Source organism: Manacus vitellinus, unplaced genomic scaffold, assembly GCF_001715985.3.
Source record: "Manacus vitellinus isolate BGI_N305 unplaced genomic scaffold, ASM171598v3 scaffold_5_pilon, whole genome shotgun sequence".
Taxonomy (NCBI): Eukaryota; Metazoa; Chordata; class Aves; order Passeriformes; family Pipridae; genus Manacus; species Manacus vitellinus.
In genome coordinates, this window is record NW_021940682.1 from 7794640 (window position 1) to 7820319 (window position 25680).

The 25680-nt window shown below is 37.5% G+C and overlaps 1 protein-coding gene across 1 annotated transcript in view; it reads left to right on the forward strand.

Moving 5' to 3' along the window:
* BICD1 (BICD cargo adaptor 1) overlaps positions 1 to 24782 on the forward strand; it is a 170837-nt gene extending 146055 nt beyond the window's left edge. The window contains 1 exon segment of the mRNA XM_018080702.2: positions 18954 to 24782. Within this exon segment, the coding sequence (XP_017936191.2) occupies positions 18954 to 19186 (233 nt within the window). The 3' untranslated portion in view covers positions 19187 to 24782.
* Positions 24783 to 25680: the final 898 nt, after the last annotated feature.

Genomic DNA, 25680 nt, shown 5'->3' on the forward strand with positions numbered 1-25680 from the left:
GAAACTGGAATGCCATTTCAAAGGTTGAGACATCTTTCTTTGCCTGACAGACAAGCTAATAATTACTTTTTCTTCTGTGCCTGAGCAGAACCTTTGCCCTTTAAATGTGCACAGTCTTGTTTGGTGGTAATTTTCATTATTTGTTTTGAAATTTGTTATACACAAAAAATAATAAGTAGAAAACATAGAAGCTAAACCCCTAAAGTGGTTTCTGCTCAAAAAATGCTTATTCTGGAAAGCTGAGCAGTACCTTATAGTATGTTAAATTTCTCACCCAGTGCCATCAATATCACAGCTGCCTTTGAACCATGCAAGTAACACCCACTCCAAAGAAAAGTGTAAAACTGCAGACAGTCTAAACAAGACATTTTCCTAAGGAGTGTTGCAGAAAATAAATCAAAAGAGGTGTCTCCTGAGGAGAAAAACGTGTAAGTGGGAGGAAAGAAGCATCTTATAGAACATCACAGATGTGTGGACCACAGATTGAGAAACACTGACACAGTTTTTTTTTTCCAGTAAGAGAGGCCAAAGGATAAAGCAGCCTGAAAAGTAGAATTGTCCAGAAAATTATGTTTGCCTGGAGTCTTACCTGTCACTTTAGGTACATCTCTACATGTTCAGAGTATAAGGGTCTTGAGACAGAGTTGTTGATTTATGTTATGGCTGTCCTTAGGAATCTACAACAGTCCCAGCTTTCTGAATGCATTTGTCAGAATTTTACACCATCACATGGCCTTAGGCTCAGCTTGTGAGACTGACAGGTTCAAACCTGAGATTTTTCTGAGCACTCAGATTCCAGTGTTAGCAGAGCCCATGTTAGAATCAGGTTGATTATTAAGTACTGAATTTTTCAGTTCTTACCAGTTTCTGGAAGATTTCTTACTGTTGTTAGCAGATGAAAGGAATGATGCATCAAGTAGGATTTTTTTTTGCCATCTGTCTAATTATCTGTTTTGTGAAGGAACAGTGAAGAATGTTATTCTTCTGCCTTTACAGAGAAAGTTTAAAAACCTTGTATCAGAAAGAGTTTCTGTTCTCAGATGACTTGTGCAGTCAAGCAAGCCAGCAAGAAATGTAGCAACCCACACCTGCTTCTGCATCAGAGAGGGTGCAAAAGAGCAGCATCCAAACTCAAACACGATGGAGCCAAGTGTAGCTTGGCTTGAGGCTGAGTCCTCAGGAGTGGAGTAAGAATGAATCAAACCTACATTAAATGGAAGCATGTTTTGGTGTTTTTTCTTTTAAATTTGTGAACTATTTCCTCCACACAAATATTTCAGCCACATTATGTGAGTGAATCTATCCCGTCCTTTCATTAGCTCTCAGTGTTGTGGGGACTGGGAGGCTGTAGCTGGGAATGCGTTTGATGGAGACCAAGAGCCAAAACAGCTGAAGTTGGCAGAGGGAGAAGCCCAGCAGGCTCCCCTGCCCCATGCTCCCCATCCAGTAGCAAGCTGTGCCTGTCTTTCTTTGGCACCTTCTTCTGGACTTGGTGCTTGGCAGAAGAGACTGCCTTCACTATGCTCTGGGCCCAGCTTTGACTACTGCTAGTAGAGGGAAAGCTGGACTGCTTTTGCTGCCTTTTTCAGAGGAAGACCAGCTGAATTGAAGATCTCTCAAGAAAGAGATTCTCATTTCCTCATCGATTTCCATTTGATTGCCCTCACCTTTAAATCAGCATGCATGTCTCTCTGACATCAAGCTGTGACAGCATGACTTGATCTGGGCTTTCTAATCGAACTAATAGCTCCTAACTGCCCACAGGGGCTAAAAATACCACTCAGTCCTTTTTCAAAGTATCATGTTCCATTTCTCCTAGGTAATGGTAAGCATTTTGCTTTGCTGTGTGTTACTTTTTTTTGCTTCTGTTCTGCTAAGATGTATTTTTACACTTTCAAGTCTTTATTCTTCTGATAGGCAGAAGCAGCTTGTACATGTCCAGCACAATTCCAGCCTACCTTTGCATGTATTTGTGTTTGCTTTCATAACTACATGAAAAAGTCAGGGCATATAGAAAGCCTAAAGCTCAGTTCAAGTGTGAAACACTATGAAAAATGACCTTTCCTTTGCAGTTGTGTTCAAACTCCTTGAATATAAAGTCACTAGGTGCCTCTTAATATACCACAGTCCCAAATATGAAATATGATTCTCTCAACCTCTTCAAGGAAAGACCAAACCAAAAAAGGTCTCCTGTAGTATCTGCTTTGACATCACTTCTCTGTCAGATATTTTAGCATGGAAATTCTAAAATTGAACATAAAGTTCTGTTATTTTAGCTTAAATTTAAATCAAGATCCTTGTGTAGATGATGCACCTGAAGAAAAAGGTTTCCCAACAGGCTTTTGAAATGGACAATAACCAATGGCTGCAGCATTCTCTCTTAAGCAGTCAACAACAAACCACCTGAGAGTCTCCTTTGTTGGAGTGCCCCCCAAACAAACTGTGGTAGATGCTTCTTTCCCTGTTGTTTATGCCTGGTATTTAAAGTCCCACACAGGAAAACGCTGCAAAAAGTAAAGCATTTCATATTTTGAAGGAATTCAGATCATAAGATCATAATGGGCAATCCTTTTCCTTTTAGAGAATTCTGTAGGGTGATATATTTTATTTTATCAAAATAGAAAAAAAGGAAAGTAGCCTTAAGATGTGACACATTTCTCTCAAATTCCTAGCCCAGCTGAGGTCAGATGTTTAGTTGAAATAAGCCAAACTAGCCCCATGGGTTTCAACAGAACTGTGCTAGTTTACTGCAATCCCAAGTTTTTGTTTTGTAGGTTTTAGATTTTATTGTTCTTCATTGTTACAAGAGCATTTCATAAAATGGCTCTTCTAAAAGCTTTAAAAATAAAAATCACTGCAAAAGTTGGTAATTTTGTGGAGTTGCTCATTTCTGAAAGCACATTAAACCTGAAAGCCTGCTTGCTTTTCAGATGTCTTTCAAGAGTGATTTGCAGCCTGGCATTTAATTCTCACAAGACGAGACTAATGGGGAAGACAAAGACAGCCCAAGGAATGCTACATAATAGTATCACAACTGCTCAAGCACTAAACTCATTACCTATCATGCATAATTAAGAGTATTTAATAGATACTCTTACTATAAAAGTATTCCAAGATTAATTTCTGCTGTAGCTCTATGCTTACAGGCAAATCAAATATGAATCACAATAAGATACAAATAACTAGCTCTTGTTTGTCAGTTTGTATTCTTACCTTAAAATGTAACTTAATTTATAAAAACTCTATCCCAAAGGAAATTCCTATAGGGTGTCACCAAGAGCTAACTTACACAGTCTGTAGGTAGACAGTACTTTTTAAAGCTAACAAGGAAAATGAAAATACAAAATCTCAATCACCCAAGTGCTGAGGTCTCCTAAGAAGTCTTATAATTGAATCTTTCAGCTGGAACTTGAGGGAAATTACTTAAGAGTTGTCTTTGCTAATTGACACACTGGAATTGGTTTAACATGTGAAGAATGGGTGAGAAACCTAGGAATGTACTGATCTGTTTGATGTAGCACAAACAAAATTTAACACAGCAAGGAGCAGAGGGTCTTCTGAGTAGGGTGGCCCTTAGTGTTATAAGGCCTTAAGGGCTTTTAATAAGTCATGTGAGGTGTTGAGTAACCTCTCCTGGCTCAAGGGATGAGGAATACGCTAATGGTATTTTAATTTTTTCTTTCTGGTTTTTCAGCTTTTTCAAGGTATAGTGTGTAGGGTGTGACTTTCAGAAATATTCTGTAAAAGGTGATCAGAAGCTCATGTTCCTTCTTCTGTATTTTTCTTAAAATAACGTTAAAGTGGAACTTACCATGTGGGGCAAGATTGTTGGTTTCAGCTCCTCCTTCTTGCTGCTTCATCTTGTTTAGGTAGTGTGAAGATACGGGAAAGCATCTTCAAAAGGAGTGAGTAGAAGCCCTTGATAGGAAATGAAGCTCTCTTTACCCTCCTCTTTTGGATGCAGGGGTTGGGAAAATGACCAGGGAGGCTTAGGCTGACACCACTCTGCACAGCAGAGGCTGTCTGTAGACATGTACCTGTGTACCTTACACCATTGGAAAGGTAGGGGGAACAAATTTTTTTATAGCATTTCATTGTGTGTTGAAAAGGGTTTAAGTCAGAGGTCTTTAGCTGTGCACAGTTTTGTTCGTTTGTTTGGTTTTTTGGGGTTTTTTTTAGGAATATTTTGCCAAAAATAGTTCCAGAAGCTTTGCTTTTGAGCTTAGGTACCAATGTCAGAAAGCTCCTCACAGATTTCTAAATCTTGCTGCTACAGGCATTACTTCAGTACCTCAACTTCGCTTTTTTCAGGCACTTCTCAATTTTGAAACAGCAGGACTGTTAGAAATTTGTAGAGGAAAACATGGCTTCCTTTAAAAAATGGTTATGAAAGAAGTCCTTTGAGGAGCACTAACAACTCAGAACTAAATTTTGTCAGGAGGGTGCTTTGCAGATCTTTATGATTGCTCGGGTCACCCAGTGAAGAGTTTTAAATATTTCTTACTTCTCCTTTGTGAAGGAATTTTATAGATTAATGAAGAGGAAAATCAACATGACTAGGATCTCGAGACCTCTTTCTATGCTGATTTTACGTTAAATAATGTTATTCTGAATTCCAAAAAGTGTGGGGTTTTCTATATATTAGGTGGAACAGTTTATTCTTGAAAAGCAGGATAAGCGATTAACCAAGGCACAGCTACTAAATAGGATATGCAGACACATAATATATAACTAGTCAGGCTAGTCTGCTCTGAATTGTTCACTCAGGAAAGTTTGTTTTGCTTCATCCAAGCAATCCAAAGCATGAAAGTTCTTCAGAACCATTATGTTTTTTTAAAAAAACCCACAACTTTATTCTGGGAATGCAAATTTATCCAAGTGCAAATTGCCCTTTGCTTCATTAGAGATCCATGGATGATTCTTCTGAGTCCTTGGCTATGAGTATGTTGTATTTTACCTACTGAGAATGTACTTGCACTGATGGTGATCCTGTACCTGCAAGATGTCTCTGAGCTTGTGCAATTAGGCAGGCTACTGGCTGTTGTAAGGCTCCTGCAATATTGGCCTAATCTGTCTCTTCGTGGAAAATGTATTTTATATGTTTTTAGTAGGATTTTTTAAAAATCAGATGTAAGAATTTTTTTAACCCAAATATGATGCTCTTCACAAAAAGGATAATTCACTCATTATTTACTTATTATCTATGTTCTCTTTTTTGTTCTGCATTGTCCTATTTTCTGTGGGTTCTGTAAACATGCCATATTTGTGTATATATGTGTTCATTGTTTGATGAGCGGTATTAGTGCATATATACAGATATATGTACATATCTTCCTGCTCTCAGGGCCATGTCCTGCATCTGATATGCTCATTCAACTAAGCTTGATGAGCATTGCATATTTATGCCATTTCAAGCATGGTATGTTGTTCTTGTGGAGGCCGTTTTGAATTTGAAGAACAATGTCCTTGCCAAGGACATTAGTTGGCTGTGACTGATGAAGGATTCAGCTGGCTAAATGTACTTTTACCTCTTGGTGCCACTGTGAACAGGACCTTTTCACTCTGTGCTTTTCCTCTCTTGCATTTAGCTCTCCAATTATCACTGATGAGACCAAACCCATACATTTCATGCTGATCAATATAATTTAGCTACTTCAACATAATTTAGCTATTATTGCATGAATTCACTGCAGTTCTACAAGTTTAATTTAATTTCTACTGATGTTTTTTCACTATATGTAGAAAGCAATTCCAAAACAAAACCTATTTTTAATAGAAGTTTCAGTCTGTTTGAAAAAACATAAAAACCCCAACCAAACATACAATGAAACAAATAGATTGCAGTGAAATCCATGCCTTACTTTTGTATATTTTCATTAAAAGGCTATTGACATTTTTCTCTCTGTATCTAAGCTATGACATCATTGCTGGATGGAATGGTTAATATTAGCATCATTTGTTCAAGTTCTCCAATAAATCTTATTAGACTTCCAGTTGTTTCTAACTAAACAGGTATGCAGGTGACACATCAAATCTTTAAGGTGTGTTTCCAGATATTTGTTTTTTTCTATGAAAATTTTTGGCTTTGGAGTCCAGTCCCAGCAATTAACTAACTAAAACAGAGATTGAAATATCTTAACAATGTTGGCAACAAAAGTCATCCATCTTTATCTTCTTTTATGACAAGGTTTAATGTGGTTTCATGACTTATTGATTTTTGCTATTAAAATGCATAGGAATATTCAATATTGGGCTTCTCTCCTCATAAAATAGGCAAAGCTGAAATGAGTCTCTGTTTAAATTAGACATGCTGATATTTTAGCTCTCTAATAGAGCAGTTCCTTGGGATGTTGTGGTGTATGGAGTAAGCTCACCAGCCATTCTTTAACCTGGATACTAAGGCTAGTATCCTTGATTGTAAGTATCTCCCTGTCTGCATTTTTTAGGGATATGGAACCTTAAAATTGTAACTTATGTTGTTTCTTCCAAAGCCTACTAAAGTTACCATTTCCACTGGCTTCAAATTTTGGATCAGGCCCTTCTTTCCCCATAAAATAGTGCAAGCATTTTTGGTCTGGATGATTTTGTGACCATCTGAAATGTATCCTTATTTTACGTTTCCATGGTAAATAACAAGATCAAAGTGTGATAATTTATGTAATTTTAAAACCTTTCTTTTCCTCTTTTGAAATGTTTAAAATGTGTGTGTCTTTTAGTAAGTATTTCATGAATCATCAGACCTTTTTAAATGTGCTTTTATGAACTGTATAAAAGAAAGGAATTGAAGATATATTTTTCTGCTTCTACCATTTCCATTTCTGCTGTTTTACTAACCCATTATTTAGCTTCTCAATAGATTTAATGAGGAATTATTTAAAGCATTCATAGAAACCATTTGAGAACATAAACACATCGTGATATTGAAAATGTGAAAAAATATACAGAGCTGATAAGAAACCTCTTAATGTTCTTAGTCTTTAACTGGAGAAAAATGCTAATTTTATTAATGACAAGGTATTATTTCTTTTTTAAAAGTTATTCTTAATAAAAGCTACAGGAGAGGGCAAGGCTGGGATATAGCTTTATCACTGTACTTCGAGCTAGCAGACACATTAACACTGAAACATGGACTGATGGCGGAACAGCTCTCTAGATTTGGGATAATTCAAGTCAAAAAAAAAAATAGAAATTAAGTCATGCAGAATAGATAAATCAATGGGAAAAGCACTCCATATAGTGTAGCTGTTGTATAGATGAAAGAACTCACCAGAACATAGCCAAGAGACCTGACATGTTCTGGAAAACCACTGAACCAGTGACCTACTAAACCATGTCTGTCAGTGTTGTGTGCCAGGCAGTGCATGAACTTGTTAGTGATGCTCCATGAGCTGGTTTGTGGAAATCAGCAAGATAAATAGTGTTTCCCTAAACACCATAAGGAAATAGCTATTAAATTCCCTTCCTGCTCTTACTCTTGAGAAGCATTCGACAGAAAGCCCTCTGTTATGTTAACTCTGTCTGACTATGTCCTAAAGGTAAAGAGTTGAGAGGAGGAGGAGCAAGAGAAGGGTCCGTGTTAGGAATTTGGGAGTGTAGAAACAATGGAGCCTCCCTTGCAAGAAGAAGAATGGACATGGGGAGATGACAGGAGATGAGGATTTCAAATGCATCCTACTGCTGCTCTGTTGCCTCTCAGGGCAATATATGGATACTGGTAGATAATGGGAGTTCAGCAGCATGCTTACATGTTTTACTCTTCAAATAGTTTTTGAGAAGACTAAGAAATAAGTAGTGGAAGAACTGATTGTTGTTAAAACTTCTCCAAACAAAAGTAATCTAAGACAACAAGTTTCTCTGAGTAGCAGGCTTAAGATGTGAAGTCACCTGTGTGCTTGCAAGACTTGTCATAGGGATTTCATAGATCAGCTTTACCATGAAGAAATGTGAAACTGATATTTGATTGGTATATTTGTCTATCTCCACTCAGTGATCCATTATTCAGTTTAATAGGAACAGAAGTAAAACTCAGACAGTGGGAAATCCCGGGTAATCTGGGTGCTGGGAAATGTGCAGGAGCTAACTTGCACCTGGTGAACTTTATTAAGCTGCCCGTGTGGAGCTGTACCAGGACAGGGCTGGCTCTCATGGAGTGGTACAATGGCTCAGTCCTCCCACTCTGCTAGTTTTGCTCCTAGGCCAGGACAAGCTGAGTCAATCCTGCTCTGAGCAAGCTGGGGTTAGTTAGGCCAGCCAGGCTCCACATGGAATCCCTGTGGCTGCTCCACTATAGTCCTCTCCTTCCAGTGACAGCCTGAAGAAACACAGAGCTGCATCCAGTTTGCATCTGGCAGACTGATCAGTTGGGGCTGTGTGTAGGGCAGAGGTAACTGTGTTATATCCAGACCCAAACTGACCCTGGAAATAGGAGGAGGGAGAGGCTCTTCTAATCTTTGACCTGTACCATTGTTTGTGGCTTTTTCTGAAGGTGTCACATCTGTCCCCTCACCAGCTGTTCTTTGTGATGACCATTACCTCCTGGAGTTCCTCTTGGCCTTGAGGAAGGTCAATTTTCTTGGCATCCATTAGAAAAATGGAGATAAATTATAAATGAAACTAGCTAGTCAAAGAACTGTATAAACTTATGTCCCCATCACTCCTGGATATAAACAGTTTTGGGACTTTTCTCATCTTATCAGATTGCAGCTTGAAAGCATCTCTACAAATCTCAGCAAGGAGGACAAGTATTTTTGTACCCTCTGCCTTATTCTTCTTGACATCTCACATTTGTCTTTTGGTTTTGAATTTTTCCCTGTTCTTTGTCTTTGAACAAAGAGGATTGATTTATTGTCTTTGTAGGTCTCGCTCTGTTTCTACCTCTGCACAACTAGAAGACTACAGATTTGTTCTTTGCCCACTACTTTCAGCTCATGCTATTAACCACTCATTCTTTGCCATTAAATTGACACCTCAGGGAAGAAAACTATTCATTACCATATTAATGGGGACAACTTATTTTTCAAGTAAACTGCTAATAGCAACTTCATAGACATGTTATCAAATTCCTTAAGCTTGATGGAGCAAGTTCAATTGACATTGGGTAGTGTAACACGAAGCGAGATAGCTTGAGAACTTTTACCTAGGAAAGAAGGAGTTTCTGTTGGCCTGATGTGGTCCATGAGATTCTAGGGAGGGTTTGTTTTAATAGACTGAAAAAACCTCAATCTCATATTTTGTCATAAGCATTTCTTGACAGCTTTTTATTTATCAAGAACAGACTTTTCCCAAAGTTTTCATGTCAGAAATGCTAAATATGTAACAGTACCTGTTGATTGGTTTGGTTTTTGACTCTCAGTTTTACCCTTTCAGATAAAAGGAGGAAAAAAAGAAAGCTTTTTATTGATTAATGAACTAAACACAGTTAAAAGTGTGTTATGCTTAGGTTTGGATTCTGACTAGTCTCGGTCTTCGACAGCACTGTGTAGAGATTAGTAATTTACTGAGTGACAAAATGTGCTGAAATGTTCCATTGCAGTGTGCTGGGTCCTGAGCAGGTGGGACTGAAAATGCTTGCACATAGGGTTTTCACTGGGGACATTGCTGATGTCAACAGAAGGCATGCCCATCTCTCAGACAGTAATAACCCAGTAAAGCAGACCTGTGTTGATTAGAGTCACCCAGTTCACAGACTGAAGGGCAGAGCACACCTTGTGACACAAGGGAAATGCATTGGGTTTGTGGCTGAGCCAAAGGGAAGCACAGGAAAATACTTTTTTGGGTTTTTTTATGAGATTTGCTCTCAGCACATAATTTATAGCAGCACATTCAGTGCTCATGTGAGCAGATGTAGTTTCTCTGAGCTTGGGTTTTTTTTAATGCTCTTACATCAGGAGCTGATTAGCCTGATTAGGACTAAGCATTAGATTCCAAAGAAAAATCAACAGTGGCTAATCAGTGAGAGAGGAAATCTCAGAGCCCTTTACACCACCATTGCCAGTAAATGGCTAAAATGGTAAGAACCAGAAAGTTGAAACAGGACTAATGTATAGCATAAGTCAAGCCTCAAAGCTCCAACAGATCCAGTGGTGAATGTTGTCTAATACTGCCACAGGACTCTGCAGCCCCAAGTCCTGCTGAATTCAGTGAAAACTGGCATGTGAATTTCAATGTACAATAGCTTCTCTTTGCCTTCTGTGGTTGAAATGATCACTAAAATTCATTTCTTTGTTATAAAGTTCATAGAATTGTAAAAGGACTCTTAAGGGATCAGTCAGCCCAGCTGCTGCTCCTAAGTGATTTCTTTCCTCACAGTAAATGAAGATGATGGAGAAGTAAGATAGTCTGTATTTAATAACTTTCTTAATCATTTTGTTGGTCATAGTCTCAGAAGATACCCCAAAAAGTGTAATTTGTGCGTTCCCCAAGTATCTTCTACATAAATGACAAACTGTCCTTTCACTCTGTAGCTTGACTGACGGTCCCTGAGATTTGAAAAATAGAGGTAACAGGCTTCTTCCAATGTAATTTTAAAATTTATTTTTATTTTTCTAATAAAATAAAGCATGTATTTCCTACCTTGTCTTTATGGCATGTGACATTGACCATAGAATTAGTAAAGACATCTTTGAAACTTCTAGCCTTCAGTATTTCAGAAAGAAGCAAACATTGACTTGAAACAAGCAGGAGTTCCTTAGTAGAAAGAAGTCATTTTATGATTGTCATGACATTAGAGAATAGCGTTAGAAACCCTCCAAAATACTTAAAAGGATTAAATATAGAAGGAATAAAGTTAGCTCTGGCACAGCTACTTGAACGTAAGTAGATAAGAAGCTCCTTTGAATTTGAAATGTGTCTATGTAAGCCATATGCATTCTGCTTAGCTTTTTCCTGGCATAATCCTCAAAAACTTCACTCCTGGAGGATGTAGGAGCACGATTCAGTCATCTTAAGACACGTGGATCACTAGATTTGGTCCTGATGTGAGTGTGAGCCAGGATTGCATGTGCACTGCTGACACCAGCTAGAATTGTTGTTTCCTTTGAAGTCAGGGAAGTCTGTTCTCACCGAAACAGTTACTATCCAGCTTGAATAATGCTGGCAGAATCTGGCTCGCTCTTCTTGCATTCTGCCAAATGTAGCAGACGAAGAACGCAACGTAAAATATTTGCACCATGTCTGAGATATTAGAGTAGGATCATAGATCAGGCATTTGTGTTGTTCTGGAAAAGCCTGTCAGAACAATTTCTTCTGTATTTACAAAACCTGTCCACACCTTTTCATTACACAGCATTCTATTCTTTATTCCTTTTCTCACTGACTGCTACCTTGTATGAGCTGTCAGGGATGACTTTGCTTTGGACTTCTGCAAACTAGTTTGTTTAGAATAAGACATTAATTTTTTTTTTACTTTTCAGTAATAATTTTCTTCCTGCAGTTAGCCTGGTCTGTCTGTTTCCCAGGCACCTCTTATTTTAATTGAGCTTTGTGCTGACCAGACAGACTCTTCATGACTCAAATACTCATGCACTCTTCTGCTAAGAGATGTACTGAGGACTCTAGTGACAACCCTGGTAAATGAGAGAATGGCAGAGTATCCTTTCTTATTCCATTTCTACTTCCAGACACAGTGGTGCCAGCACTAACTGCACATATTTTTCTAATGTGGATACCTGTGTACTAGAAAATAAGGCCAAACCCCTCTCCTCTTTGCTGAAGTAGGAAGAAACCAGCAGTTTGGGTACACTTGCTTCCACCCACTGGAGGTCAGCACAGATCTTCACAGGAACTAGGAAGAAGCACTCTGGGCTGATATGAAAGGGAAATGTTATGATAGTGGATATGATGCTCGATGTTGTTAGAAAAGTGTGTTGCTCTGCACTGTACCTGGTGCCATCTCAAGACTCCTTACAGCAAATTTACGTGCACGTTCTTCCACTTGATTGAGACAAAGAATAGAAGGGGGTTTTGGAAAATATCTACATTGTAAAGAGAAATGATTCCTTAAGTTGCAACCAATTGAAAAAACACCAGAATCAAATCCTTTCCAAGTACACGAAGTTCCCCTTGTCTAATTTTTAAGGTTCAGAGGAAAGTAACTTCATTCCACCAAAGAGTCAGGTTGAGAATCAGGTTGAACCAGTCAGAAAGGATGACAGGTCTGCTGCAAATCCTATTGGAGACAAAAAATAATCTCCAGTAGTTTTTTATATGGTTAGAATTTCACCCATAGATTTTAATGTTTGAGAGGACCCTAATTGTTGTCTGTTGTCTGACAATCTGAATCACATAGACAGTGGAATGAAAGGCCAGACTGCTGTAGGGAAAATTAGCAAATCTTGAGATCTGGAAATCTCAGTAGAAACTAGTGAGCTAGAAAGCAAGGTTGTCTTGTTCAACTACTTTCATGAAGCCCCACAAATATTATTGTGTTTAAAGCTGTCTTCGTATTTCGAATATCACAGTAAAAACTTAGCAATGAAGGATTATTTGGCTTTACTGTTATTTAATAAATTAAGAACCAGAATACAGCTTTGCAAGTGATTGATGTGGAAACTGCTTTGGCAGAGAATTGATATAATAATCTAGACAGAACAGTGAAACCAACTGTATCGAGTTCTCCCTTTTCCCCAAAAATAAAAACCAATCTCACAAGCGCTGTTTAGAAGTTGTGAAGACTTTCTTATTAGCTTTTTTTCTAACATTATAATGAGATGGCATCTGTAATAGTTGTTATACGGATATAAGTTTTTTGGAAAAATTTTGAGTAGCTTTATTGACATTGTTTGTGTTAGATGTAAGAAAAACAACTTCATCACAAGCAGAAGAATGAGAAGTACAAGGTTTAAATCCAGACCCTGAATACAGCCCATTATTGCTGTCTGTTTAAACAAAAATTTGCCAATGTTAAGGGAAAGAAACATAAATTCTTCCACTGCTTCTTCTGAAAAAAGGAAAAAGGCAACAGCCAACGTTACTGTTATCAGAAAAAAAGGTGTTTCTGTCAGATAAGGAACCAAGAACACATTCCTCACTAAATCTCTCCATCAGATGCGTAGCCTGTGTACTACCGTTACTAACCCCTTGCTCTGTAATCTCTCTGTATATATGTCTAATTTATCAGTTTCTTGTAGATTGTCAGCAGCCTGCTGCCTCCATACCGCCACACGGCTCACAACTAGCCAGGGGGCCAGATTGCCAGACTGTCAGGTAAACTTAACTAACTCTCTTCTCTTTGCACATAGCTGCATGCACGCCTGCGACTCCCCTCCTCCTCCTGATACAAAAGCTCTTCGCTGCACTTTTCTAACAGCAAACTTTTAACAGCTCAAGGAACAGTGACAATTTCTGCAGTGACAGTACAAACACGAACCACGGCATTCATGCACTTGCTTTCATGTAAGAATATGGGAAAAATGCAGAGTTGGATCTTGCAGCCCTCATTTGATTTTTTTTATGCAGACAGTTTCTCAATCATGCCAAAATAGTAATGATTTTATTTTTTGCTACATCATTTTCTTTTAAATGAGGGGGCTTTAAATTTTAGGGGTAGATTCAGGCTTCCCTTTCACAACGTGGCATTTTAAAGGCATTTGTGAGATTTTAGCAGACGCTTCTAAGAAAGTTCTCCCTGACTTGGAAACTCGGACCCAATGCAGTCAGTTTTTAATCTTGTTTTTAAAAGTAAACACCTGATGTCCTTGCTCATAGGTGGTGCAAAGGCCAATTCATGCTTCTCAGACGGCTGAGTTAATCAAGGCACAAAACCAAACCTAAGCAAAAAGAGATACAGTGATTTCCTTTATCAGTTCATGGTACATTCTGTGCATATATTTCCCTGTACTGATGCTGTCATTTGAAGTAGGTTACATTAATTTTAGACCTTAGTCTGAACTGCAGTGCCCAAGTTGGTAAATAGCCAAAGGTATAATGAAACTGTTTCCCCCACAGTGCTACACTAAACTTCCCCTGGGGAATTCTGCCATGGTGCCCACTGGGGAAGGGGTGTGGTACAGCTTTCAGACCACACATCATTCACAGGGGATCTCTTGGTGGCCTTAAACTCCCGCTTCATTAGTGCCTCTCTTTCATTGCCTACAAAGTGGAAGTATTATTATCTTCCTTACTATATAAGGGTAATACGAAAATTTTACTGAGAAGTTGGGGTAAGCTCATTATAACTGATAAGTATCATTTACTGATTTGCAGTTTGGAGTTTTACAGCACACTCAAAGAAAGTTACAAGTTACATTTAAAATCCTTAAAATGACTGTGATGTCTGCTGTATTTTAGATGCTACAGCAAATTGAGGTTATCATTAGATGCTTTGGATACATAGAAGCTTAATGTCAGCAAGCCTTATTTTAACCCTAAATTTTAACCCTTATTTTAACACTAAATTCTACTCTGTTTTTTCCAGAGCTACTCTCCTTCTGAAGAATATGCTCTACTAATAATATTAATATCTCTTTAAATGTAAACAAAGAATTGCTTCTGCAATTTTAAAAATTCTTCTTAGAATGGAAGACCTACCTGGTTTACTACTGACATACATTTGTCTGCAAGCCTTACCTTCTGATAATTTAAAATATGGTTAATATTTTAAAAAACTTCAGATCAGTCATCCCACAAACAATATACCTGTATACTCAGCCGAAAAATTGACTGTCAAGTGGCTGTGGTTTTTTTACCACTAGACTGATATTCTTCTGGTAAGGTGAAAACAACACACTATTTTTGGTATATTCACTCTGTTGCCTTGCTTGCCTCAGCCACAGAGCTGCCTAGCTTTGTAAAGCAGTGAAGCATAACAAGAGATTAAAAGCAAGCCAGCATGATGGCATCAATTGTTGAGCTCTTTAAATAAAGATTTATTTATTTATTTAAATAAATTTGAAATACGGAATAAAATTTAAAGAACCAGTTAGACTTACTGAGGTTCAGCTTTTCTGAATGCAGCAGAGAAGGAAGACAGGAGCTTGTCCCGCCTTCCTCATCCTCTGACAGCCTGTGCAGGTGTGGTGCATGATTTCAATCACAAAGTGATGCCAAGAGGCAAATGAAAGTTCTGCCCAGCCCTGAAATCATGTATTTTAAGAGAGGGGTATGTTTGTTTTTAAAGTCTCTGACACAATCCTTGAGGTAAGGTGACCCCTCAGTGGCATTTCAGTCAGGACTGAACCAGAGCTTGTTAAGAGTTATGTTTCACACATATGTTTTCCACATCCTGCAGTGTCTAATCATGATCAAACTAGTTAATATGCCTGGCCATAACACAGGTAGATTCCCAGAGTATTCCCTCATCCATTATCTATACTGATTTGTAAGTGGGACTCGTATAACTCTGGAATTTTTAGTAGTTGTGATTCCAGTACATAGGCTTTGGTAGGTCTCACTAGATTAGCTATACACAGTTTCAAGTTGAATGAAGACAAAACTTTAGACTCAAGTTATCTATTAGTAAAAAGAAAAAAAACAACCAAAACCAAAATGAAACCAAACCCAAAACCAAAACAAACAATCCCCCGATACTTCAAATGAAATTAATATTACACATTAAATAAGAAATAATGCTTTTCTTTATAAAAAACAGGAAATAAATTTTAAATAATGTAAAATATTACTGGTTGCATTCTGAAAATATTACTGGTCTGTTTATACTTTCCATTGCTGATTATTTTTCCGTTACAATCAATGCCAGACAATATTGCATGTGAATGGCATTGTTGAGACAGAGAACAGCGTGCTTACAAACACTGAAGTGCTTTGCACGCTGTTTTCCAACTGATTTTAGAAATACGTGATTAGCATTTTGGGTGCCACGGGAAAAAAAAAAGAGCTGCTTAAAACCAGACAATAATACTCACACAAAAAAATGACACAGACTTTATTCATCAATTGAATGAATAGATCCCCAAACGATACCAGCCTTTATAGAGATGTTTACAAAAATGTCTATTAAAACCTAATGTTTTAAAAGCTGCACATATCCCATGGGAGGAATGTAACAACGTTCTTCCTTATTCTCAGTTAATAGTCAACAGCTTCAGGTTCTTCCACGTCTCTCTATTGCTTTGTGTTATTAATCTTACCTGCCATCCTCTACTGCCTGCGACTGTCAATGTGCCTGATAGCTCAGCTCCAGGACCTGCTGCCACGAGCACCTATCCTGCTTGAAAAGCACACTGAATGCCATATTTCTGATGTATTTTTGGTTTATGTACTGCTGCAGCAATCTGCTTTAATGAACTGGATGTATTATGTTTCTGAAGAGGGGATTGTATAACAGTACAGTTATAGGAGAAGATTTAAATCTACTGGAACTAGAAGTGACGTGGTTATATATGTTGCTATAAAGGTGCCTGATAGCCTTGTAATTTTTTTTCTCTTTCTAATTCCCCTTATATTTATTATTGGTTGAAAAAGAGATAGCAAGACAGAGTTTTCTCTTTCTTCCATGCATAGAAGTGTGCTTGTATTTCAAAGTAAGAAGCAATGCAGAATTACCATGAAGAGAAAATTAATATAATTCTAAGGACAGTGCTTAGAATTGCTAATCTGAGCATAGCCTGGGATAGTTTGTATTACAGTATTTACAGTCAGGGCTGACTTTGTACTGAAGGTCATGCCATAACATTATTTTGGTTGTGTATATTTATGTAGAGGAGAATCTTATGTGTCTCAAAAGATCCTCTTTCAGGCCATTGCTGTACATAAGTAGTTGTAACTATGACCATTTCCTCACCAGTCCTCTCCCTCAGAGCACAAACGTCTTTTGTTGCTTATTTTTAAAGCTGGGAAGGAAGCCCCAAAAGACAAACATGTCTGCTGATGAGCAAGGAATGTGTGCATTGAGTTTCTGTTCCTTTCTGGCAGTGATAGGAGTCCTGTTAAAAAAGAAATGGGGCAGCAAGGGAGTTGAGTAAGGCAGTTTTTGTAGGGTCACGTCTACCACCTTTTTTCCCCCACAAATGTAATGTTAAAGTTGTAATTCACTTTTATATCTCTGAAGGACTTAAGACTAGTGCTTCTCCTAAGCCTATCTTGAAAACTTAGGAGTTGCTGAAACCAGGAGCTGACTCTTGATAAGTGGATGAGTTTGAAAGCAAATACAAACCTTTTGGGTCCATCTGCAGTCACTCCTGACACACTTGTTTGTGTGGAGTAGGCAAAAATCTCAGCCAGATCTCTCTTTAGATGCTGCATCTGCAGGTGGCAGAATATGGGAGAAGAAAGGGATAGTTATGGAAATAATTACTTAGCGAGTACAGGTTTGATGGCTTCTCAGTGTTTGATTAAACAAGTCCAACTACTAAACTTCAAGAAAATATTTTAGATGAAATATTTATGCCTAGGTGCTTAGAGTTAGACTAAATCAATATATAAACTGAGGCATCTTAGTCCATAACACTACACACTTTGAGGCTGAACTACTCAGACAACTGAGCATAAAACAAAACTTGTGAGGTCCTGAACTTATATAACTCATTCTCACCAGCCGTGTTACAATTGGGAAACTTCAGGAGCATTAATGTGAAACAGAATCTAACTTCAGACATGCAACTCTGTGATCTTCAAATAAGCTCCTGCTGAATTGTAATACCTGTGGATTTGTAGTCATACCCTCCTAGGCTTCTCTGATTTGAAAATGTGGACATTGCCATCAACTTTCTGTCTTCAGTCAAACGCAGTGTCATTTCTTTGTTTCCTGAAGTAAATGCTATATTTGGAACTAAAGACATTTTCAGTGCCACTGGCATTTCCAGCAGCAGATTTTCATATACCTCTGGCTTTTCAAATTGATTCATTTCCAGCAATAGACTAATTGCATTCCTTCAGCCAGTACTCCAATAGTCTGTGCTGCAGAGATAATATGTAAAAGCATAAAAGAACTGTTTCTGAAGAAGGAACACAGAAAAGGCAAATTCTCTTGAAGACAGAGACATAAATGATTGTGCTTTATCATATATCACACTGTTGAGCTTGGAATAACTTCAAGACTGTAGAACATTTGAAGCATTGAGGAAAAAACTCTTCCTAGACACATTAAAGATCTGAGTTTTGTGGCACTGTTTTTCTTCTCTTTACAAACTACATTTACTTGCATTTTGTTCTGGTATCTTGTTTTGCTGTTTTGAAACTCTGCACCAAGAAGTGGGGTGTGTTTGTGTTAGCTGCCCCTCATCTTGGCTGCTACTCCAGCCCCACCTGGTTTGCAGAAAACTGGTTCAGACCTCTCTACACAATGTGACAGCTAATGCTACAAATGCACATTTAGAGGTTTATCAGTGAATGCTGTTATCAGACAAATTGTACATGAGAAACAGTCAAATGACAGAAGTACATGACAGAATAAAGAGAATCCCAACAGCACAAAACCCAAAAGAAAACTAAACATAAAAAAATCCCTACCCTTTGGGAGTGTTAATTACAAAATATATAATGCTCATGTTACCTGATGAAGAAGGTTAGACTGTGTTTTTAAAGATGTACTAGTAAATAGGTCCCATTCAGTAAGAGATCATGTTTTCACAAAGTTATGAAACCTGATTTCCATCCTGGCACTGTCCTTCATTTCAAACAATCGATCAGCTGCATATAGAAAATCTTCAATGTTCACACAAAGATGGCACCTGCATCTTGTCCTTCAAATTTGCTCTCCCATTTCACACATGCATTCTTTTCTCCACACAGCGTTTTTCACCAGAGCATGCAAACAGCAGCTGTGTACAGGAACTGCAAGTGGGATATCTGGACCACTTCAAATCTGCATCCAGGTGTCACTGAATGCATGCACACTGAGGATTTTCTTTATGTGTACTATGTGTCTGAGGATATGGATTTAGAGATGAGGCTTCATGCCCTTCTAAAGTTCATTTCCAGCCCTGTACTATTTACATGGATGTAAAAAGTTTGCCGTGTATTTTAAGCACTTTTTCTCTTTTCTTTTTAATTTTCAGTCCTAATGCTCTTCCAGAAGAGCAGCCACATTCCAGCTCTCAGTGTGCCCCTCTCAACTGTCTCTCTAAGCCTCCTCCTTACCCCTAATCTTCATATGCAACGTAAGAGAAAATGCAAACAGAGTGGAGTTCGTGCAACAAAAGTTGGGGTTGTTCCCAGCAAGCAGGTGGACAATCCTGCCTTGTTGCTGCATTGGCAAGTCTGGATTCATATCCCCTGCTCTGGCAACTGAGGGAAGGTTGAGAAGAAGAACACAAAGCACAGAGCCCAACCTATCAAGAAGACTTTTTATGGTTCCTCTGATTGTACTCAAACTGTGCTATCACGACTGAAGTGTAGTGAAATTTAACATCTCAACAAAAATGTTCCTCCCAGCTGCTTGGCTTTACCTCTGAAATCATGAGAGACTTAAGCCAATGTTAAAAAAAATATGTTACAAAAATCCTACCCTCACATACTCCAAGTTCAGCCATAGGAACCAGTTCAAATTTCCTTTTGTCTTCAAGGGTGTGATATTTATTTCTTACTTTATTTGCACCAGAATTTTGTGTTTATGAAATACAGTCTTTTTTTTTTTTCTGTGAGAGTTGTATTTAACTGATTTTATTTTTTAAAACCAAGCAGAAATAACTTCAGTGAAGAATGACTGTGTTAATATTAAAAAGAGGCTTGTTGCATTGGCCAGCATATGGCCAATTTTTATTGCACAAAAATGTTGGAAATGGGTTGAACTGAAATGTTAACAATGACTGTATATTTTGCTGCTGCACTGATTTTGTTTATGCACTTGTTTTTTTAATTCCTATTACACTAGCTTCTGGTTTTGTTCTAGCTCTTCACTGAAAGATAATTATTAAGCCTAAGAAGGAGATGAAAGGATAATGTATTGATTTGTTTTCAGTTGTTTGCTTGCATTGTAATTATATTTTTTGCATTTCAGACAAGTAGACGAATTGGTGCTGTTTTCTGGGATTACTTTCTATTTGGTATCTGAGAAAGAAAATCTAAAACAAGTAAAATGCTGTGTGCTAATTAAAAACATTCTTTCCTCCCACTCCCATATTCAGGATCCTAGCTCGAGGCCTTACCAGGGAAGGCTACTATGAATGGTGAAGTCATATGCATTTCGTGTGAAGTATTCTGTGGTGAAAGGACTCATGCAGGTAGGGTTAAAGGTGTGGGTCAAAGTTAGTAGGACTTTACTGTAGTGCATTTTTTCCTTGCCAAAAATCAACAGACACAGAACCTTAGCTCATGTCAGTTTATGACAAATACTCAGGTGATCTACACTACGCAGACTTTATCGCAACAGTGCACAGTGTTCCTAGTTAAAGATTCTTTCCTATAAAAGCTGAGTAAGCCTGTTCTTTTCTTAAAAGCAGTGAGTTTCAGAATGAAATCAAGGATAGAGGAATTTATTTTGCACAGTACCTGGCAGCAAGGCAAGCAGCTAAATAAGGGGTTGTGTTTCAGCATCTCTGGGCTTCCCGTCTGGTTATCAGCTAGAAAAACAAGTCTGCAGCACTGCCTACCTACCTACTTGTTGGTAACTAGCAGGCTCCTTGTTTTGTCAGGTGGCCTTAATTTATTTACAGAAGAAAGGCTTAGATATTTCCACATGTCTTTATTCCTTCTCTGCAGCACATGTATGACCTACAAGTGGGAAACACAATACAGCCTGAGGTATAGAGCAGCTGAGAAAAAAAACAATTGCTGCAGGTGTGGTTGGAACAACTCTTTCAAATTCTGCCTGGAGCTGAGAAAACGAAGTCAGTTTTTTAGTAACAGTGCTTACCAAATGTTACAATACACAAGACATCAGCAGAGGAGAGAATTGGTGACCACTCAGTGTGCCTAACAAATCATTATTACCATAGTACCAGTAACGAAGGTGCTGTAAATAGAAATATTCTATGTCATCAACAACGTCTGTCATGTAGCCTTGGCAAAGCAGCTGAGCTATTGTAACAAAACATCCAGAGGTAGAGAAAACAGGAACAAATTGATATCCAGTTCTGATCAGATCAAACAGACAACACTCGGCAGTGTTTTGACTTTGGTTTCCATGCAGTTCGCATGATTCTCCTCGTAAATGTTTACATCACTATTCAGCATCATACTTAACCTGTTGTCTTGTCATAGAAAAGTCAAGTGAAACCTTGTTCAGCTCTATCATAATGTCTGAGACTATCTGCTATTTTGATTGCTATTTTTAAAAAAACAACATTTTGTCTGAGGCAAATTCAGCCTTCAAAAAGTGTCTCCAGATTCCTGACCCTGTTTGCCTGGTGTAAGAATATCATGCAGTGGCCATGCCTGCATCCAACAGAGACAGCTACTGTATATTGTTAATAAGAAAAGGAATTTGCATAGCATTTTGAATACAGTTACCACAGACTGCACTTGGAATAGTTTTTCCTATTTTCATATCCAAATCAAAGACATTTTCCCTGAACTTTAGTTAAGCAGAAAATTGGTGAAATACATTTCCTTTCTATATAGATACAAATTTATTGGGAAAAAATGTTGTATCAGGACAGTTTAGAAACATATTTTTATCCAGTTGTTTTTTGCAGAGCAACTTTTGGAAATCAAAACCTTGTACTGGCATGTCCATGTGGATCAAGGGTTATGAAACAGCATCCAGTGCTATAGAAGTTCTGGCCCCATTTTATAGAACTAATAAATTTTTTATTCTCTTAAGTTTTAAATTCTTAATTTCTAAGTTTTCAATTTACATTTTTTTATATGTAACAAAACTTAAGTGTTGGAAGTGTAAGAACTAGAAAAAAGCCAACTTAAATGTACAAATGGTTGTAGTTATTGCATTGTGAGTTATAAAACTATATAGGTCCCTGGGACAACTTTTATCAGTTAATCAGTACAAAATAAAATACATGCCTTGAACTTAAGATGATAAACTCTTCTTTGTTACATGTTGATTGATGACATAAAACTTTGTGAGAGATTTTGTAGGAAATATTTACATGCAGACAAAACCAGAAACAAAGACCTGGGATTTCTAAGGGTTGCAAAATACTATATTTTGCCCATTTAAAATGAATTTATGTTGTGTTGATATCTATTCTGCTTTTTAAAGATTAAGAAAAGTTATACATATATTTTTAATGGTTGAGTATACTCAGAAGCACTGCAATGTGTCATACTCAGTAAGGAAGCAATTCAGATCCTGCTCTGACTTTTGTGTCTGAAATGCAGCTTTTGTTCTCTATGATGGCCTTGAAATTTCTTTGGATTTGAAATAGCTACTCAAAATAGGGTTATTTAGGTCAAAATAGGGGCATTTTGGTTTGATTTTTTTTTTGGCTGTAGTGAAAAAATATTCCTTGTTCAGTGAAATGATCTGCTCCTGGAAATCAAGTTTATAGTAAATGTGTGGGGGAAAAAACAAAAAGAAAGAAATAGAAAAAAAATCAAATATAAAGGCAGAAAAAGATGAAGAAGTAAATTGTAAAATGTAATAGTATGGAAAATATATTTTCTATCAGTCAGAAGCTACCTGGAGGTTTTACAGAAAGAGGACATATTACCATTTTTCATGCTAATCGTATAGAATTTTCTGCCTTCTAGAGGGAGGCAATAGTGATATTCTTTCTGATTGATCTGATTGACAGGTTGGCATCTCTGTGCTTTCTCTATCCACATTTTTCACAGTAAGTTAATGTAACCATAGTTATACAGTAGAGTTCGTAGAATGAAACTGTAATTAACGCTGCAAGTTTTAATGCCAAGATGATTTTCAGTTTATTTTTTATTTAAAAAAAAATTTATAACGTTGTTTAAGCCATTTGCCATATTAATGTGTGTACATAAAGGAGATTATGTTATGAAATATAACCTCAGTCATGAAATATGACCTCACCTATGAAGGCTGCTCACGATAGTTACATTGGAAATACTTAAGTAAGCTGTTAGTAAAATTTGACCCAGTCCTTGTCACACTGGGGACAACACCCAGAGTCCAGGCCCTTATTTTGATACCAACCTTATTGTTCAATCACGCAATGCCAAAGTCAGTAGTTGTGCTACCGATGCCACTATAGCTGGATTGATCATCATCATCATAAGGTATAGATTACATCAGCCTTTCTGAGGTCTGTTCCTTTCTTTGGCAGAAGATGCGTATCCATTGAGGTTACAGTAAATTTCTTTCTTTTGTACTTCAGAAATGTTCGTTTGAGAATGGCAGGCACTGATGTTTTACCTTTGAAGTAAGATAATTGCTATAGTTACCTCTTTAAAAATTCCAGTCATCACTTCTTTTCAGTTTTCCTTTGCTGTGTGTGCAGTGAGTCTGAAAAGGATATATACTATTCAGACTTTTTTAGCCATTAAGGGTTTTTTTTTTTAGTTTAATTAAGCATCCTGTGGAAAAGAAATAAAAAAGCAATTGCCTTTTGCCGTCAGGCACAAATGCATCAAAATATGCAATGTAAAATGTGTGCATGAGATTGTTAACATTGTGTAGCTTCTCCATATCCTTAACTAAGCTAGGAAATTCTTATTTCTTGTGTGATATGCTTATTCCTCTTGCTAGAAGGGCAAGAGAACTATACAGAGAGTCTGTGTCTTTCATTTGGAGGCGCACGGCTTAAATCCTTATTGGTTTTTAATCTGTTTCCTGTGGAGTTCTTGAAAATCCCCTTTGTGAAATGTAATGGCAACCAAGTGACAAACTGACAAAAAGTAAAGGAAAAATCCTACATTTCATGGCTGGAGTTGATGTGCAGGCAGACTCTGGGTGATAGAGCCTTGTGTTTCAAAAATGTCTCTCTACGAAGCTCTGCATTTGTTTTGATTATTATGATCTGCTGTAAAAGAAAGGGTGGATAAGAGTATGTTCACGTTAGTATTCTGAGTTTTTATTATGTGGTTACTTGATTTCAGAAATATTTTGGAAATCAATAAACAGAAGGATTTGATAAAAGTTTCAAGTAGACTGGCTTGCTAGCTGAGTTGTTATTTTATCAGCTATGAACAAGAAATAAGAGTAATCTAGCTTATTTTATTATTATTTCTTCCGTTCACAGATATGGCTATGTGTGCTATGCCAGTGGATAAATTAAGTCCATTTTATTAGTTATTGCCCTATTTATTATCAGCCCTGTGGTTTGACTGTTAAGGGGTTAATTAACTCGATCCTTTGTAAACAATTAAAAAAAAAAGAAAACTGATGTTTTGTGACTTTTGTAATCTATTGAATGTTTCCATTTGCATGATGTTCTGTATCTAATGAACCATACAGATTGCTGTGTTCCTTTCAAAAGAGTTTTAACATTGGTGGAGTTTGTGACAAACACAAATTTGTATACTGTATGTTTACTGCTGTAATAACTCAGCTACTCCTATGTTGAATTGACATTATGTTGTCCTGCCTTCTTGGGGTTAAATGATGAAGTGTTTCTAGGTGGTGAAGAAAATATAAAAGTATATATGTTCATTTGCTAAAGACTGAGTATTGGAAACTCTTCTTGTTGTTACTTTATGCTAAAAGCAAAAGAAGTTAAATAATTCTTGTTTCCAAAAGCGCATCATTTGTTTTTAAAATTGAAGTAATTCCCATGTTAACTCTTCCTTGTCCTTGTAGACAATCCTAGATTAATGCCTTGTGAGGGATTCATAAAGTCTGTGCTTGTACATGTGTAATATGATCATGCAGTCAAATGGTTGGGAAAAACACTCTAGTGCTGAAGAAAATAATTAAAAGAAGCTGATATACTGATTCTTACATCTTTATGTTCCAATTAAAATTACAGTGTAATGCATAACTGTTCCAGTGAATAAACTGGCCATTTTTGTTCATTTAACACCATTCTGTCTGGTCTGCTTCTATTTACAGCAGTTTGCAGTGCTTAGACTTGGCTTAGACTTTCACAATCATTTAGCTTTTAAAGATCCTTAATTGTAAGTCTAAAAGGCATCAGACAGGAAATTAAGAATGGAAGTCAACATTAAAGGAAAAGGGATTAAAAATTAAAGCAAAGATGCTTCCTCTGTTTTCTGAGTTGGAGGAAGATACTAAAATACTGTTTATCCATATAATGTTTCCAACAAATTTGTGTCATCTCTGAAATGTTGCAGCATCTGCATAAAGTTTCAGTAGAAGAATGCTTTGTAAGATGCAAATCTCCACCCTCAGCGTATGTGGAAGCAAAGGAAGAGCTGAAGTTGACATAAAATTGGCTTGGGAGTACTGTGTGCAGGGTACCATACCTCCTTTTTTACAGTAAGAAACATCCTTTTCCCTTGTAGAAGAGCCATGCTCTGAATGTGAGGAGGTGAAAATCCCTCCACGCTGATCCAGGAACTCAGCCCTGGCAGGAGGGTGGCTGCTCTTTGCAGGGTCTCTGAGGGATAGAAAATGTCCAGCTTTCAGAAATGGGTCAGGAAGAGCCTGGAGGGATGATTGCACCTCCAGGCCTTCTGTGATGTTTGACTCAATGGGAACTATTGGAGGGCTGGGTTTGTTTTTGGCTGGCTGGAGAGGTGCATTGGATAGTAACATGATTTGTGCATGGTGACAGAAGTGAGGTTCAAGAGCTGCTACTTGTCTAAGTTCTTTCCACTTCTCTTTTTTCTTCCTTTTTCTCATCTAACTGGGGGAGGTCTCACACATTATCTGTGCTCATTGCAGAAGTGCCTTTGGCAACACTCTTCCATGATCATTTTAGCAGATGTGTGACTGCTCTGGATAGAATTATCTTA